This window comes from Brugia malayi (genome assembly GCF_000002995.4).
Source record: "Brugia malayi strain FR3 genome assembly, contig: Bm_v4_Chr3_scaffold_001, whole genome shotgun sequence".
Taxonomy (NCBI): domain Eukaryota; kingdom Metazoa; phylum Nematoda; class Chromadorea; order Rhabditida; family Onchocercidae; genus Brugia; species Brugia malayi.
Genome location: NW_025062477.1, coordinates 5,224,963 through 5,240,872, shown reverse-complemented (window position 1 = coordinate 5,240,872; position 15,910 = coordinate 5,224,963). Strand labels below are relative to the sequence as shown.

The window sequence follows — 15,910 nt, the reverse complement described above, 5'->3', positions numbered from 1 at the left end:
TCAAAAAAAAAAAAATAATAAATAATTTTTTTTAGAATAAATTTAAAAATGGATGTATTAAAACTTCTGCGAATTTATCATCTTACAGTTATCAAAGCCTTCTTCTTAAATCAACGAATTATTCAAATGTAAGAAATTCTTTACAACATTTGAAATGTACAACTCATTCAGTCACAAGAATGTTTAAATTTATGACTAATTCTCATACTGCTTAATTTAATCTAACAAAAAAATTTTGCGCAATTTATTTATTTTTGAAGATTATCAGAAGTAATTGGTGAAATTTTATGAATTTTGTAAAATTTTATTATAAATTTTCAACTTTCGAAAGATCATAAAATGTTAAGTTTATTTGTTTCTGTTAAAAATCTTTTCAAAATATTTTAAAAGGCCAAAGAATGTTAAATATAGATGAATTCGCTTCAATTAAAAGTTTTTTCAAAGTATTTTTGTGATTGTTGTAAGAAATTTTTGGAAGCAATATAAATTTTTGACTTTAAATTTTGTATCATTTTAGAAAATTTTCCTTTTCGAGCTTCAAGTTTTATTATTTAAAATTACGTAGTTAAAATTATGTTTTTTTTAAATAGTTTTGCTCCAGAGTTATAAAAAAATTTTTCAAAATTTTTGTCAAAAAGAATATTCATCGATTTATTGGATAGAAAGTGATTTTATAGACAGAAATTTAAGTAAATTTCATTTGGATTCTCAGATGAATAATGAAATTGATTTTATCAACAAAATTCACATTACTTTGTTATCATTTCACAACTTCTATTTAGCTTATAAACTAATTTTAGAAAGTCATTCATTAGAAAATAATTTCATGTTTTTCTTTTTTTTTTTTTTTTGCTTCATAATTTTTAGTATTTATTTTAGCACTCATTAAGGAAATATTCAAAGTAATTCACTTTCAGTTGTTTTTATCAACTAATCATGACAAATAATTAATGTTATTGCAATAAAGTTAAAGTAAATTAGCTGGTTTTTTTTTTAAAGAAAATTCTATCCTATCGTATTATTTGGTTGCTATGGATTATTTTAAAAAATAAAAGATTTTGATGATTACTGATAAAGAGGAAAAAAATATTTCTAATGATATATTTTAAAAAAACAAAGATTAAAAGTTTTTTTTTTTTTTTTTAAATATGACCAAAAAACGTCAAAAATTTTAATATAACTAAGAAAATAGCAAAAATTGAAGTTTTCATTTTATTCGAATGAATAATCTCATATTGATTATTGGAAAAGAATATCTGAAATTCGAAACTTTTTTTTTTAACAAATTATTTATAAGAAAACATTGCAATCGTTAACGCATCATAAAATTAAATTGCTGTAAAAAAAAATTTTTTTTTGGACACTCAAAATTCTATGTTGAAATTTTATGCCTAAAATTTTACTAAATTTTATACCTAAAATTTTATATTGCTTTTTCATATCCAAAATATAATATCAATTACTTCCTTCTTTAAAAGATTTTTTTTTGAAAACTTCCGCAACTAATTATTCTTTTGCTTTGTGAAATATAAATAATCAAAATATTCGTATAATTTAATATTTCAGTACGCATCTTTTGAAAGTCCTTTTTTCTCAGAATTTTTTTTATTAATAAAATAGCTAATTTAATTATCATTTGTATTATTATTTGATATAACTATAACTATATATTAGGGTAAACTTTCGTCAAATTATTCACGCATTTTTTAATTTCAAACATTTTCGAAATGATTCATACTGAATTAATTCCTCCTAGAAAAGACATACATAGTAGAATTGCATCAGTTTATTTCATTCTTAAAAGATAAAAAAAATCTTTTATTATATCATTCATTCAGATTAATTCAACCATTTCGTAAACCATCAATGATTGCAATTTTTTTAAATATAAAAATTATTACTCTACTAAAACTCTAATAAGTCGAATAATTCTTTTTTAATAGCATTTCTCTAGCATTCAATGCCTTTAACTTATCTTTTATAACACTATCAATTATCATTAAAAGTTCCTGTATGTACCGACACTTATTTTCATCTCAAGATATCCCATTAATAATTTCAAGTACTATTAAATTTCATTTATATTTTATCAATAATACTTTGCAATAATGCCAATTCAGGAAAAAAAGAAGGAAATTAAAATATTCGAACATCGATAAAATAAAAATAATAAAAGTACAAAAGTTCGAATCGACAGGTCAAAATGGATAGATTCGAAACTGATTTAATTCGCATCTCGTAACAGTGAGTATTGAATTCATACTGTTTCTCCTTGAATGAATGTATAGAAAGTAATTGAGTTTTTATTATTTGAACACTCATCTATATAACAAATCGCTATAAAAACAGCAAACTGAAATGGAATTAAATCTAAAGCAAAAGGAAAAATTACAAATCAGTGCAATGAATTACAAATTTCTTATACTGACATATATATATATAAAACAGATGACTATGGAGACCAGTGGATAGTTTGGCATTAGAAGTGAAACTATTCAAACACAGCAAGACATATTTTATCGATACCAGTAACAGTGAAACTTTTAAAAGAGCAAGGGGTATAATGAATGTGATGAATAAATATTTAATATTGGAACACAGAATTCAAATAAAATACGTCTAAGATACAAACACTAGTAATTAATACTTAAAAATTAGTAAAAAACTAATATTAACTAATATCTAAAAAAAAAAAAAACTAATATCTAACCTAGGCAAACAAATTAATAATCCCTTAATACGAAACACTCTAGCGCCACTGCATTCTAATCAGCTATAGCAATTAGTTTTGAATGGATTTAAATCGTTCCGTATGCGCTAATGACAGTTTTATTCTGAATCGGTTTCCTTTTCTACATTTTTTCTGAGAAAGATATCTTCGTTGGCATCAATTTTGTCGAATAAGTCAGATAAAACGTTGTTGAAAACATCTTTCTGGTCAACGTAAACGTAATGTCCAGCACCATTTATAACCTTCAATGCAGAATATATAATATTCATTCATTCTTGTATATGTGTTCTATGAGAATTCAAAAAAAAAAAAACTTAAATTTCAACTAACTAGAATTTTCGATTCAAAGTTTCAAAATAATAAAAGTCACACAGAAAGTGGGTAGTAATAAACAGAATTATCCAAACTCAAAAAGGATTACTATCTTAAGATGAAAGATTAAAATATATATGCATCTTCAAGAAAAAAATTTTTAAAAGACTCTTAAAAATGTCTTAAAAGAAATTCTTCACATTTAAATTAAAGAAAGTTCTTTCATAAATTTTGAGAATTTAATCAAACCTGAACATCAACATAAGCATTTTGCCTCTCATTTTGCACTACAATACCCGAAGATGAATCGATCCAACTTTTATTCCCATAGATGAATGTCATCGGTACTTCAGGTGGTAGATTGATTATTCTAAAAAACATAATGATAGATTATTATTACTCGATGATAAAATAAATATGGTTAAGCTCTAAGAAAATCAGATAAAGAAAATAAAGAAAATGAAAAAACAAGCAAACGACTCAGTAAGTTTGAATATTTATAAAATGAAGCCAAGTCTGCAACAAATGAGGCAATCTATTAACCTTTTAAGCATTGGTCTTTTAGCCCAGCCAAACGAAAAGCTCATATTAGTGAAAGCAACTTCGCCCGAAGGGTTTTGGGCATTGCACTGATAGAAGTAATCATAAATGGCATTTGGATCAGTACATCGAAAACGAAGACTTAAATCAGGTCGCACAGCTTTAATAATTGAAACACCTGAAAATCAATTTTCTCGCATTTTTATTTTTTGGAACATCAATTTCTACTATAACTCAAAGTGTATCAGTAAAAACAAAACCTACCATAGGGTCCTGCCCAACGTAAAGCTGTTAAAGGATAAAAAAATGACATCGCCCGCGAAGCAATTCTAATCCAAATGGGATAATTTTGCTGAAACTCTATTATATAATAAATATATAATAAATGGCTAATATATTTTTTAACGATTTTCTCTAATAACTTAATAGAAATTTTTCCAGTATTAATGAATATTCTACGAATATATTTAAGAAAAAATTATAAACTAAGAACTTACTTGGTGTGAAACTTCAGCAGGTTTTTCCGGAAATCCCCATGGATCCACCAAAACTAGATGTCTAACACGTTCTGGATACTCTAGCGCAAAAGATGCTGCCAAAAATGCTCCTATAAACTGATAAATGAGTTTAAATTAAATTACCAAATCAGATGAAATGAAATGGCAATTTAAAACAAAACAAGAACAAGAATGTTGTTCACCTATAAGATTATAGGCATCTAAAAAATCAATCTTCAGTTAAATAATTATACAAATTTTCTTAGACATACAATCTGTATGAGAATACAAATATAAAATTAATTTTCTGGTTTCAAGCTATTATTCCAAATATGAATAAATCCTAACCAAAAGAATGGCCTACTAAAATCATTTTGTTAATTCCCATTCTCTTTCTCCAATTTTCAATTGACTGAACAAACTGCAATTCGGCCAGTACTGGATCTTTGGCAAATACAGGGCGCGATGAACGCCCAAAACCTATAAATTAACAAAGCATTCAGGATAGTAAAAAGATATGGAATTTCGTCCATTCCCATAAAAATAATGAAGCTAAATTTTAAATGTTAATTGAAGAATTTTTAACAAAAAACACACCACTAATAATATCAGATACCTAATAAATCGAAACAATGAAGTATCCGTTTTTTGGCCATATCATCAATATTAGCAGCCCATAAAGCTACTCCACCAGCAAATCCATGAATAAGAACTGTTGGGATTCGAGCATGCGAAGATGTAGGCGTTTCTGCGGTCACCGTATATATCTGACCCATATCTACCTGGAAAGTCAGGAATTGTTAAACATAACAAAACAAATATCGGTAAGTCAACTATCAAACATGAAAACAGGCATTCTAAAAAATCCAGAAATAAAACTGGATTCCAGAGACAAGCAACTCAGTTAGACATAAAAACAACCCTGATTCAAGTAATGTTCAAAATTTATTAAAACGAAAAATTTCTACCAATGATAAAGCGGAAAAAAATGCAAGAAAAAACAATATAAAATTTTGAAATCTATAAATAAAGATACCGGTATAAATTGTGATGTAATCTTGGCTCGAACACTGGAAAATAGAAGCGACTCTCCTGCCGCCAGTGCTTCCACAGTAAACTGACTCCATCGCCACCTTTTTCTTAATTTAATCCACATGTTTAATCAAGAAAAAACATATTATCGAGTGCTCAAAACAAAAATTACAAAGAACTTTTATTGACAGCCTGACGTTACTATTCCAGATATTACATAGAGCCACATATAATATCGGTCGATAATCAATTGCTAAATTCAAATTTTACTGATTATAAAAGGACAATATAAAAAATGCTTTGCTGCAGACCAAGCAGAATAAACAAAAACTTGAAATCCAAATTCAACATTAATAAGAATTATCTTAGACTTCCAGACCCGTACCGTTGCATCAAGCTATGTTACTACCTTATGTAAGACTGACTGTGACCTTGTGAACATACTTTGTACGCGCCCCTAGAAAGTACGGTTGATAATTTTGTGTGAACGTGCGCATAAGTCTATATTGCTTTGCCTCTAAAATTTTTTTCAAAACATTCAAAAAATAGGCAAAAATATGCATATTAAAACTAGTGAAATAAGAATAGAACTGAAGTATTAGAAATGAAATTACGTATTTCACATTAATCGACTTGAAATGATTTATTCTATATTTATTAAGCTAAACAACGCTAATCAACGCTTATTTATTTCAAATAATTAATCAATATCAGCAGTCAAGTTTTAAATGGATTTAAGTTTTAAATAGATTTAAGAACACTAATAATTATTCTTTTTCCGTAATTTACTTTTGCTGGTATTGAGGAGCACCATTGGTTCCCGGAACATCATCAGTTTGTTTCATCATGCAGCTTTCTTTACTAAAATTTAGCATGAATTTCATTAATTAAAATTGGTATTACAATAATCAACGAATTGTAATTCAACCGAATAACGTTTAACATGCCCTAAAAATAGAAAATTAAGATAGCTAAATGCTGATGCAAATAAAAACGAATACACACAATTCAGAGATTACTCTATCAAATTATATTTTCAAAATAATTTCTAATTTTCCCTAATCAATTAAGTAACACTTTAAATGCACTTAGCAGTAGGTTCTCCCGCCTTCATTTAAAAATTCTGCTCGTATTTGATAATGAATCCTGAATACGCCGCTTATATTTGCTAACGACTTCTCCCGCGTTCTCTTAGAAATTCCGCTTGCACTTTCTAACAAATTTCTACTTCTCCCGCGTTCTCTTAGAAATTCCGCTTGCACTTTCTAACAAATTTCTACTTCTCCCGCGTTCTCTTAGAAATTCCGCTTGCACTTTCTAACAAATTTCTACTTCTCCCGCGTTCTCTTAGAAATTCCGCTTGCACTTTCTAACAAATTTCTACTTCTCCCGCGTTCTCTTAGAAATTCCGCTTGCACTTTCTAACAAATTTCTACTTCTCCCGCGTTCTCTTAGAAATTCCGCTTGCACTTTCTAACAAATTTCTACTTCTCCCGCGTTCTCTTAGAAATTCCGCTTGCACTTTCTAACAAATTTCTACTTCTCCCGCGTTCTCTTAGAAATTCCGCTTGCACTTTCTAACAAATTTCTACTTCTCCCGCGTTCTCTTAGAAATTCCGCTTGCACTTTCTAACAAATTTCTACTTCTCCCGCGTTCTCTTAGAAATTCCGCTTGCACTTTCTAACAAATTTCTACTTCTCCCGCGTTCTCTTAGAAATTCCGCTTGCACTTTCTAACAAATTTCTACTTCTCCCGCGTTCTCTTAGAAATTCCGCTTGCACTTTCTAACAAATTTCTACTTCTCCCGCATTCTCTCAAAAACATCGCCTTAGTACTGCTGTGTCCCACCGCAAACCTCGAAACTTCACACAGAGCAAAACATCTAATTGGTCCAATCCTCTTTATTGAGCCAAGAAAACGTGCACTTTATAAAGTTGATGAGGTTAGAGGTTTAGAGTGTGAGAGAAGTGATGAAACAGTGTGGAATAGAGAAATAGGGGAAAGGTTGTATATCGGATGGAAAATTATTAAACCCACCTTATTGGTGGTGATTGTTTCATTCTTCTCGGGAAAGGTGGTACGAGGTGGTTGGTCGGTACTCCGTGGTTTTCATCTGAGGTTTTTCTTTTTTTCTTCTTCTCACTGTTCTTTGACAGGGATCGATTTATGAATTTGAGATTTTATGTTTCCTTTCTTTTTGTATTGAAACAGTCCTCTTTTTTCTTTTGTTTGACAGTTTCTATAATTTACTATTCATTTTTTGCTCTATCTTTTTCGTCATTTGGAATTCAGCGTATTTTTGCGTGTTTTCTCAGACACCATTAGGTGGAGTTAAATCTCAGATTTCGATATGTTCATTTGAATTCTTGAGGTATGAGTTGATTGTAAGTTTAAAATTAAGTTTGATATAACATATTCCCGTGATATAACAGAAGTTTATTGGTTTGGCATAAACATCCCAGTTCATGTACTTGTGGAAGTTCTCATCAGGAAAAAGTTGATGAATTTCATGAATCTTCATATTTTATTTTTAAAATTCATTGACTTTTATTGCTAAAATTTACAAATTTTCTTCACTTCTCACATTTTTCTAACATTCATAACACTAACAATTATCAACGCTTTTGATTTAAAAAATTGTTCATATTTGAAATGAAGCCATACATTATGGTGTCTTTTTTCTCATCATTCTATGCTTCTAGTAGAGATTTTTTTAATTGGATCAAATGTTTACTTAATTCATTTCTTTCTACTGTTTTTAAATACGCAGCAAATTTTCAGATTTTATTCAGCAGTTACGTACATTGAGGGACTGGAACTAATATGAGTAATCAAGCAGAAGCATTGATTTGAGCATTCGATTTTGTGGATTTCCCAAGTTCGTCCGACAGGGATTGGAATGAATATCGGTTAAAGTTTTAAAATGTCATTTTAATATCAGTTGTAGTGGACTTGCACGGAGTTCAACTGCTATTTATTGTCAAAATTTTTATTTTCATCCTCTTGTGTCTTTCACCGTGTTGCATGAAGTTATTGAATTGTGTCATCACTTATGTTTTAATAAATGATTAGGTCTGCATGTTATTCTTTCATTACTTTTTAAATATTTTTATTGCGTTTTCTTTGCTTTCTATATCGTTTTGTTGAGGATTTATTTTGTTAGATAAATAAGAGTTTGTAATTTTTATTTTATTAAAAAGAGGAAGTTATAGCTTTCTTTGAGACTGTTTTTGTGCTTGCAGTGGATACGCTAAATGAACCGTGCGCTGTTTGTGGCGATAAATCAACTGGAACACATTATGGAGTGCTTTCATGTAATGGATGCAAAGTATAGTTTTATTATTTCCTTAATTTTTTCCTGAATTCTTTGTTGTTTCCTTGTTTCTCAAACGTTTCGTTGTATTGTATGGCACAACACATTTTTTTCTAATATCAGAGGTGTTTTGATCCTTCTATATTTCGTCCAGTATCGATGGGAATGAGGGATTGAAAATCAGTTTTACTATTATTAGTCTTCTAAGAAGAGTTATTTAAGATAGAAGATTGGTGAGATATGTTTTCTTAATTGAAATGAATATTAGTTAAGAATACTATTAAATTGTTTTTCAAGGGGTTTTTCCGACGAACAATCCTCAAAAACCAAAAATTCACGTGTCGTTTCAACAAAGCGTGCACAATCAACAAAAATTTCCGATGCGCTTGTCGATACTGTCGTTTTCAGAAGTGTGTACGAGTTGGGATGAAGCGCGAAGGTGACATCAAATGATACTCGGCAACTTGATGTTATTAATTGTTTAAACATGTTGTGCTTTAAACTGAAAATGGGTTTTTAGAAGGATTGTGATGAGTTTAAGATGTTTTGTAATGAGAAAATGTGCAATCCAAGGCTTTAACGGAAGAATTTGTTCTGGCTAAAATTATAACTAAGTGTTTAATGCATTGAGATCTTAATGTGAACTAGATTCCAAATTAAGTCCTTTTGTAGCAATTCAGTTTGAACGCGATTCGATTGGTCCCATTAAGCGTCACAGTGAACCAATAGTATTACGAACAGTCGAAAGCAGTAGAACGGAAAACGACAATTCCAAAACAGCGTTCTGCAATAGTCGTCTGATCAATGACACCTTGAAGCCGGATGTTATCGAAACATTAATGCAAATGGAGGCAAGAACCAATCAGGAAATGACGACTCATCAAAATTTGGTGATCAGTTCGTCATTTGCAATCAGTAATCGTCTGAATGAAAGTAGTTGTGCATCATCGGATTTTTCACAGTCACACAAATCGTGTTCAACTGAAGATTTGAATGAATTATCTAGAACAACGTTGGTATTAATGGTTTGTTTTCGTGATTAAAAAAAAGTCTCCTAATAATGAAATATTTGCAACAATATAAAAGTGGGAGAAAAACAAACAAGAAAGCACGATTAATTGGCTGTTTATGTGTTTTATGTTCATAATAATGATTACAGAAATTATTTTATTTAAACAGCGTTCTCTGCAAACTTCATTCATTTCAAATATTAGTGTAACCATCATTAAGCTTTTCAATTTTAATGCAGAAAGTTTCTCACAAAAACCATTATAAAATTGTTACCGGTTAATTTTTCAGTAGATATAGTAGATTTTTTAGTAGATTTCAGTAGTAGATTTTCAATAGATATTGAAAAACATGATTTTAGTTTATTTCATCCTAAACTATTGTTTTATTTATCTATCCATGTTATAAGGAATCGATCGATGTTGTCTTGTTTTTCTATATTAGGAAATATTTTTGAGATGTTTTCTTAAAAATATTTCCAGCCATTTACTGCATACCACACTTTTGATTAGTCAAACAACCACCCTATTTTTGAAGCCATTTGAAAAACTGGATGATTATTTCCAGATTGTTTGTTCCAGGTTGATTGGGCAAAAGGTTTGGAACCATTCCCGGGCTTGATTATCGATGACAAAATTATTTTGCTTAAAAACTATGCGCCTCAGCATTTGATTCTATTACCGGCGTTTCGTTCACCAGACGCGACTGGCACTTGCCTTTTCAATAATGCAGATGTAAATTGCGACGGGGGCATCAAATTTGGCGGTTTGTTTTTGCTACGAACCATTAATTAATCAGTGTTCCAGTAAATTATATATGCATGGTTAATGGAGTCTGGATATGCATGTCCTGCACTGGATTTGCATGTACAAAATGGATTTTACGATTTTTTGATTTTTTATGAATTCTAGAAGTATAGAAACATTTTTATAGGTTTATCGGCATTCAAAACAAGCAACATTATGCCACGTATAATGGACGAAATAGTATGGCCAATGAGACATTTGCAAATGAGAGAAGAGGAATTTGTGTGCCTAAAAGCTTTGGCTTTTCTTCATCCTGAGGCGAAAGGACTTTCTGTACCAGCTCAAACGGTCGTTTTATTTATTCACGTTCAGTAAAATAAGTGGTGAAGTACAGCACTTTATTGGTCATTAAATATAATTAGTCGCAATTTCAAATAATTATAAATACAAGAATTTTTTTGGAAGGAAAAAAAGTAGACAATGCAATTCAGCATAAATATTGTAATTTAATAAGTATATCCTTTTTTCACATAATTATATGGATGTATAAATGTTAATTAGTTGTCTTATTAGGATTCTGCTATAATAGTGAAACGTTCAGTTATTTATAATAAAAAATGCTGTAATTACAATAGAACTTTGCAAAAAAAAAAAAGAGATTTGTATTAATATATATTAGTAATGTAGATATAAAGACTGTAGAGATGTAAGAAAATTTTCCGATACAATACTGAAAGCGTGTTTTCGAGGCATCAGTCGGTAGGTAGTCGAGGTTTTGAACTCTTGAGAAATGGGAATTCATTCGAAGATTGTAAATAATTGGGACCGTTCAAACCTAAAATTGTAGGTTATATCAAAAATATTTAATCAAGGTGGGAATCAGCTAAACATCAAGATAAATGATTGAAATGTATCACATCCATTAACTAAGCATTAAATTAGTTCCTTTTCAGGCATTGCGTGAAGCTCGTAATCGAATACTTAAGGCTCTATATTGTTACATTTTGACACATACGCCTGAAGAAGCACCGACACGTTATGGCAATATTTTGCTACTTGCACCTGCTCTTAAAGCTCTGGCACAAGTACTCATCGAAAATATGACTTTAACGAAATTTTTCGGTTTCGCTGAAGTGGATTCATTACTTTCGGAATTTATTCTAGATAGTCCTACTGATGAGGTGACAACGCGGCCATTGTTACGTTCAGCCCTACGTTCAGCTACAACAGCCACTACATGTCCAGATATCGATACACAACAACACGTGATGACTATTTTATAAGTAAAGGATGAGAGAATAAATGGTCGGATTGAATTTTAACTAGTTATGGGAATGCAGAATGTTGCTGTCACGAACATCAGTTTCAATGGTCTGATCTTTTTATCATTTGTTCACTTTCTTTTTTGTTTCGTTTGCTTTTACATTTTTGTCTCTTTTAGATATTCAAATTTACTTTCCTTGAATATTCGAATTTTGAGCTTCATTTAAAACGGAGATGGATCGGAGATTATTGGCCACAAGTTTCTTTCAGGGAATGTTTCAGGGTCCATTTAAGCTTTCATCACGTTGTAGAATCAGCAAACAGTAATGACATATTCGCAAAAGACTGCTAAAATGGGATCTTATGGGAGAAATAATAAATGTAAAAGATTCAAGTTTCAGTTCAGTTTCTAGGGCGACTTTATTTGAATTTCAAAAATTTAATCTCATTTCTGCTTCTTTCTAATTTTTGTCAACCTTTGATTACGTATCACAACTTTTCGGAGATTACTGTCACAGGTTTTTTAAAATAGTTTTTTGTAAAAATATTTTTTAAATCTACCAAAACCAACAGATAATCCAACAATTCACTTGGTGTGGCTGGTTTTACATTTAGGTGCAAAGATTTCTTATCAGATATGATATTGAGTTTATTTTTAATCAAATTTAGGTAATCGATAGTTTGCATGGACATTTTGTTCAGTCCATCCGGTGATCCTCTCGTTGACTTATTTTTCTCCTTTGTTTTTTTTTATTTTTACTGCCACGTTATAATTATTTTTCATCACTGAATGTTTTGAAAATTTTCATTCTTTTTTTCACGCTGCAAAACTGCATTGAGTAATTTTGCAGCAGTTCTAAGTGTTCTTTCGCAATGATTCTGCATTTCATAAAGATATGTGCCAATTTATTATGAGAAAAAGCGACTAATTTGAGTGTGCATTGAGATGAAGCCTTCTCGTTTCCTGAACAAAATTTGTATAAACTATTAGAAAATGTGATAATTTACTTAAAGGTTTGTAGCCACGTCTGTTTGTGTTTTGTAACAAACTATAATATATTTATTTTTTTTATAGCTCTTTTTGTAAGTTACTTAAATGTGCTTTTGAATGGATTTATAATTTCTCCAGGATCTTTTAAAGCACTGCATGCATCGTGACCTGCGTTATTCAATTCATGAATTCATTTGTGCACAATAGGGGTGCAATATCCAACGATCGAAATAAAGATTATTTGACATTGTCTGATATCCTCTGATACTTATTGCACATTTTTTTTTTCTGTAGAAATTTCTTCACGTTTTTTTTGTAAAATTTTATTTGTAGAATGCAAAATGATATATCGAGTTAGCCGCAAGCAATGTTTATATAATGTTTTCATTATTATTACGTTATGAATCAACAATTTATATGTAAAATATAGGATTACATTAGTCCCAGATGTATTCAGTATAGCGTACAAATTTCTATAATAAATATATTAATGTTTCAATAAATTGTTATGGTAGTATTTTTTACATAAATATTTCTGTTATTCTCGTTTTGGTTCTGTTCTTTATCAGATTTATATACCTTGTAAAGTTTCGAAAGCATTTTTAGAGGTTTTTTTTTTTTTTTTTTTTTTTTATGTGAAGTATTTCAATTTAAATGTTGTTTAATTTTAGCGCGATTCACGACGTCTGAGATATTATTCCAATACTAATAGTGCAGTGTTTCAATGTGTATTATTGTAAGCCTAATTTTGCACGGACAGGTATGGTTAGAAAGGGAAAGAGAATAAGGAGTTGTTAGATTCTAAGTCGTTGAAATGATATAAATAATTGTGTGTTTCGCGGATATTGTTGATGTTGTCAATGAATTTTATCAGCATTATTAATAGATCTTAATTGAAGGTGATAAGTGAGCTTCTGCAGTAGAATTACTAACGTTTAACAGTTTGGCAAGCAAAATGGGTGATTGGGGTAAGTCTTGCTTTTTTGTATTTTTTTTGTACTTGTGGGGTGGGAGCATATGTACAATGATTTCGAGGTTAACTTCAATTTTTTGTCTTTTGATGTTTTTCGTCAAATATAGCTTACAAATAGTATGTAGAGTTTAGGTCGAACAATGTTTATTCATATTAATTATAGATGATGATGATTTCGAAGTTGATGTGAAACAGCTAGATGAAAAGAAGCATATTATAGTAGACGAAGAAATAGGCGACAAGTCAGAGCAGAATCAAGTAAGTGTTTCTATAAAAATAAATCTAAGGAAATGTAATAAAATTTTGTAAATCTAATTTTCAGGCTGACTATGCTAGAAGTAAAACAACCAGAAAATAATAGTTTTCGACTAAACTCTTCTTATTTTTGTCCAGTTTTTTGGCGAAACTCCCATGACTAGCCGTCATCTCGATATGTATGAGAGATGATCCTCTTTTTTAAACATGAAATAAGATTATCTCTTTCAGTCGCTTAATTCAACCAAGTCTGTACCATCGAAATCGAAGAAAAAGACAGACAGTCCACTGAACACCTTTAGTGCCGACCTCAATCGAGAATTGAGTGGAAAGGAAAAGGAGCAGCTGCAGAGGAAAGCTGATCTGAAGCTTGCAAAAGATTTATTTGGTATGCTTTTCATATTTATGTAACTCTTATAGTATTAAATTGTTATATTTTTATTATGATATATTAAGTTTCCCATACATAATTGTATCTGTTTTATGTTGTAATCCTTTTTTTTTTTCTTTGTGCTTTGCTGCATTTTTGCATTTTAATTGAATATACAAATTGTCCCAAGTGTTTCTGGTAATTTTCACACTAAAACAAAGCGAAAGATTTTGATTGAAAAATGAAAAAACGTATAGCAAAATTTTATTCATAAAAATTTCCAGGTATTGACGAGGATGAAACATTAACTTATTCGGAATTGACTTCCTTGGACGAATTTAGGACATTTGGTGAGAATATTGGAAAAATGCTTTTAGCACGATCAAATGCTACCCATTTTTCTGAGATGCTTGTTTCACTTCTCAAAGTTGTCCTTTCACACAGTAAGTTTAATATAAAGATTCTGGGTGTGTTCATAAAATCAACAGTGCTTTGTTTCTTACTAACTTTGAACTGATGGATAGGATGTAAAATGCTGTTTGGAATTTAAGCTTAGAAAATGGAGAGGTTTCTATTAGCTAATAAAACATAACAAATAACACGATCTAAAATCCACGAAACAGTAGATTAAGGATATATACCAATCAAGACAATTCATAAGGCCATTTAACATACTTCTCAAAAGACATATGAATTGGTAGATTCTGTTTGAATTATATTTCTAATTCGAACTTTTGTAAATTTTATCCGTTCTAAAAATGTATACAAAAAGGGCATTCTGAATTCAGTGACAGTATATTTTATATTTAATATTTTCACCAAGATTTCTATCTATTTTTTTAAATAATTTTTTTTTTTTTTAAATAACTAATCTTAAAAATTTTCAGTGGATGCGAGCAAAGCAAGGGTTTTGAGTACGGTTGTAAAAACTATAGCGGATGAAAAGACAGCAGTTGAGAAGGTATTTAAATTGATGGTTTTCCGTAATTCGTATGGATTTTCTACTTTATTCCTTTAATGAATTCATTTTTTCAATTAAGTACGAAAACATTACCAATATAACTTGTGCTTAGATGATTGAATTCTCAGAGACAGAGTGAGTAGCTGACAGTGTTGATATGAATTTCATAAATTATAATTATTAGTACTGATAATTTCTTACATATATCAGTTTGCTGGGGTTTCTCGCGTTTTTTTTTTTTTTTTTTTTTCTTGTTTGAAATGATGAATTAGGTATTCATTTGACATAATTCATAGAAGAAAAAATCATTTCAGAAGGCAAAAGGGAAGGGTGCAACGAAACCAACGATAAGAAACGTCAGTAAGTCAAATACAGCTTCAGTTAAAGCGAAGAAAGATTTGTATGACGATTATGTATCTGATGAATACGACGATTATGCCGACCATTTTATGTAATTTGTATGACAATTATTTATCTGATGAATTCGATAATCATGTCGATCATTTTATATAATTTAAATTAATGTTTTTATTCCAGTTGCGCTCAAGTTCTCTTGTTTCTGTTTTATATGAATTTTTTTTTTTTCGGGATTACTGTTCAAATGTTTTTGTTGCTTAATCTAAAAAAGCTAGAGTGATTATTTTGAAGTACGAGGTATATAATCCTTAGGAAAATCTGGTTTTTTGGATTTGAAGGCGTTAGGAAAAGTTACCAATCACTTATCATGTACCTGAATTCTAATGTAATGTGCATGCATTTCATGTTTCTTTCATTTATTTACATTCAATATTACTATTTAAAAACAATGTTAAATTCTTTCTTGACTTATAGTTCACGTCAGTTGTTCTTACATAAATATGTATGCGGTGGTAATTCGCAAAACTGATTGGAAATTTTAAAACATTTCAAGCAATTAA

General features: G+C 29.8%; 3 protein-coding genes across 4 annotated transcripts; 2 read left to right on the top strand and 1 right to left on the bottom strand.

The window, feature by feature from the left end:
• Positions 1-2,829: 2,829 nt before the first annotated feature.
• Bm2360 lies at positions 2,830-5,960 on the bottom strand (the record flags this gene model as incomplete). Of its 2 annotated transcripts, XM_043080042.1 has the most annotated exons (10): positions 2,830-2,973; positions 3,293-3,413; positions 3,587-3,761; positions 3,848-3,935; positions 4,081-4,190; positions 4,429-4,560; positions 4,697-4,862; positions 5,117-5,219; positions 5,522-5,569; positions 5,902-5,960. In XM_043080042.1, the coding sequence occupies 10 exons, from the start codon at positions 5,958-5,960 to the stop codon at positions 2,830-2,832; spliced, it is 1,146 nt and encodes a 381-aa protein (XP_042935976.1). The 2 variants fall into 2 exon arrangements, with proteins under 2 accessions (XP_042935976.1, XP_001895551.2); XM_001895516.2 differs by lacking the exon at positions 5,522-5,569.
• Positions 5,961-8,012: 2,052 nt separating this feature from the next.
• Bma-nhr-49 (Nuclear hormone receptor family member nhr-49, putative) lies at positions 8,013-11,463 on the top strand (the record flags this gene model as incomplete). The annotated part of the gene is made up of 7 exons (XM_001895517.1): positions 8,013-8,022; positions 8,356-8,441; positions 8,724-8,865; positions 9,099-9,451; positions 10,016-10,199; positions 10,368-10,528; positions 11,134-11,463. The coding sequence occupies 7 exons, from the start codon at positions 8,013-8,015 to the stop codon at positions 11,461-11,463; spliced, it is 1,266 nt and encodes a 421-aa protein (XP_001895552.1).
• Positions 11,464-13,389: 1,926 nt separating this feature from the next.
• On the top strand, positions 13,390-15,448 carry Bma-eif-3.J (Uncharacterized protein; the record flags this gene model as incomplete). Its single annotated transcript, XM_001895518.1, has 6 exons — positions 13,390-13,402; positions 13,571-13,665; positions 13,894-14,050; positions 14,317-14,475; positions 14,920-14,993; positions 15,308-15,448. 6 exons carry the CDS (start codon positions 13,390-13,392, stop codon positions 15,446-15,448), a joined length of 639 nt encoding a protein of 212 aa, XP_001895553.1.
• Positions 15,449-15,910: the final 462 nt, after the last annotated feature.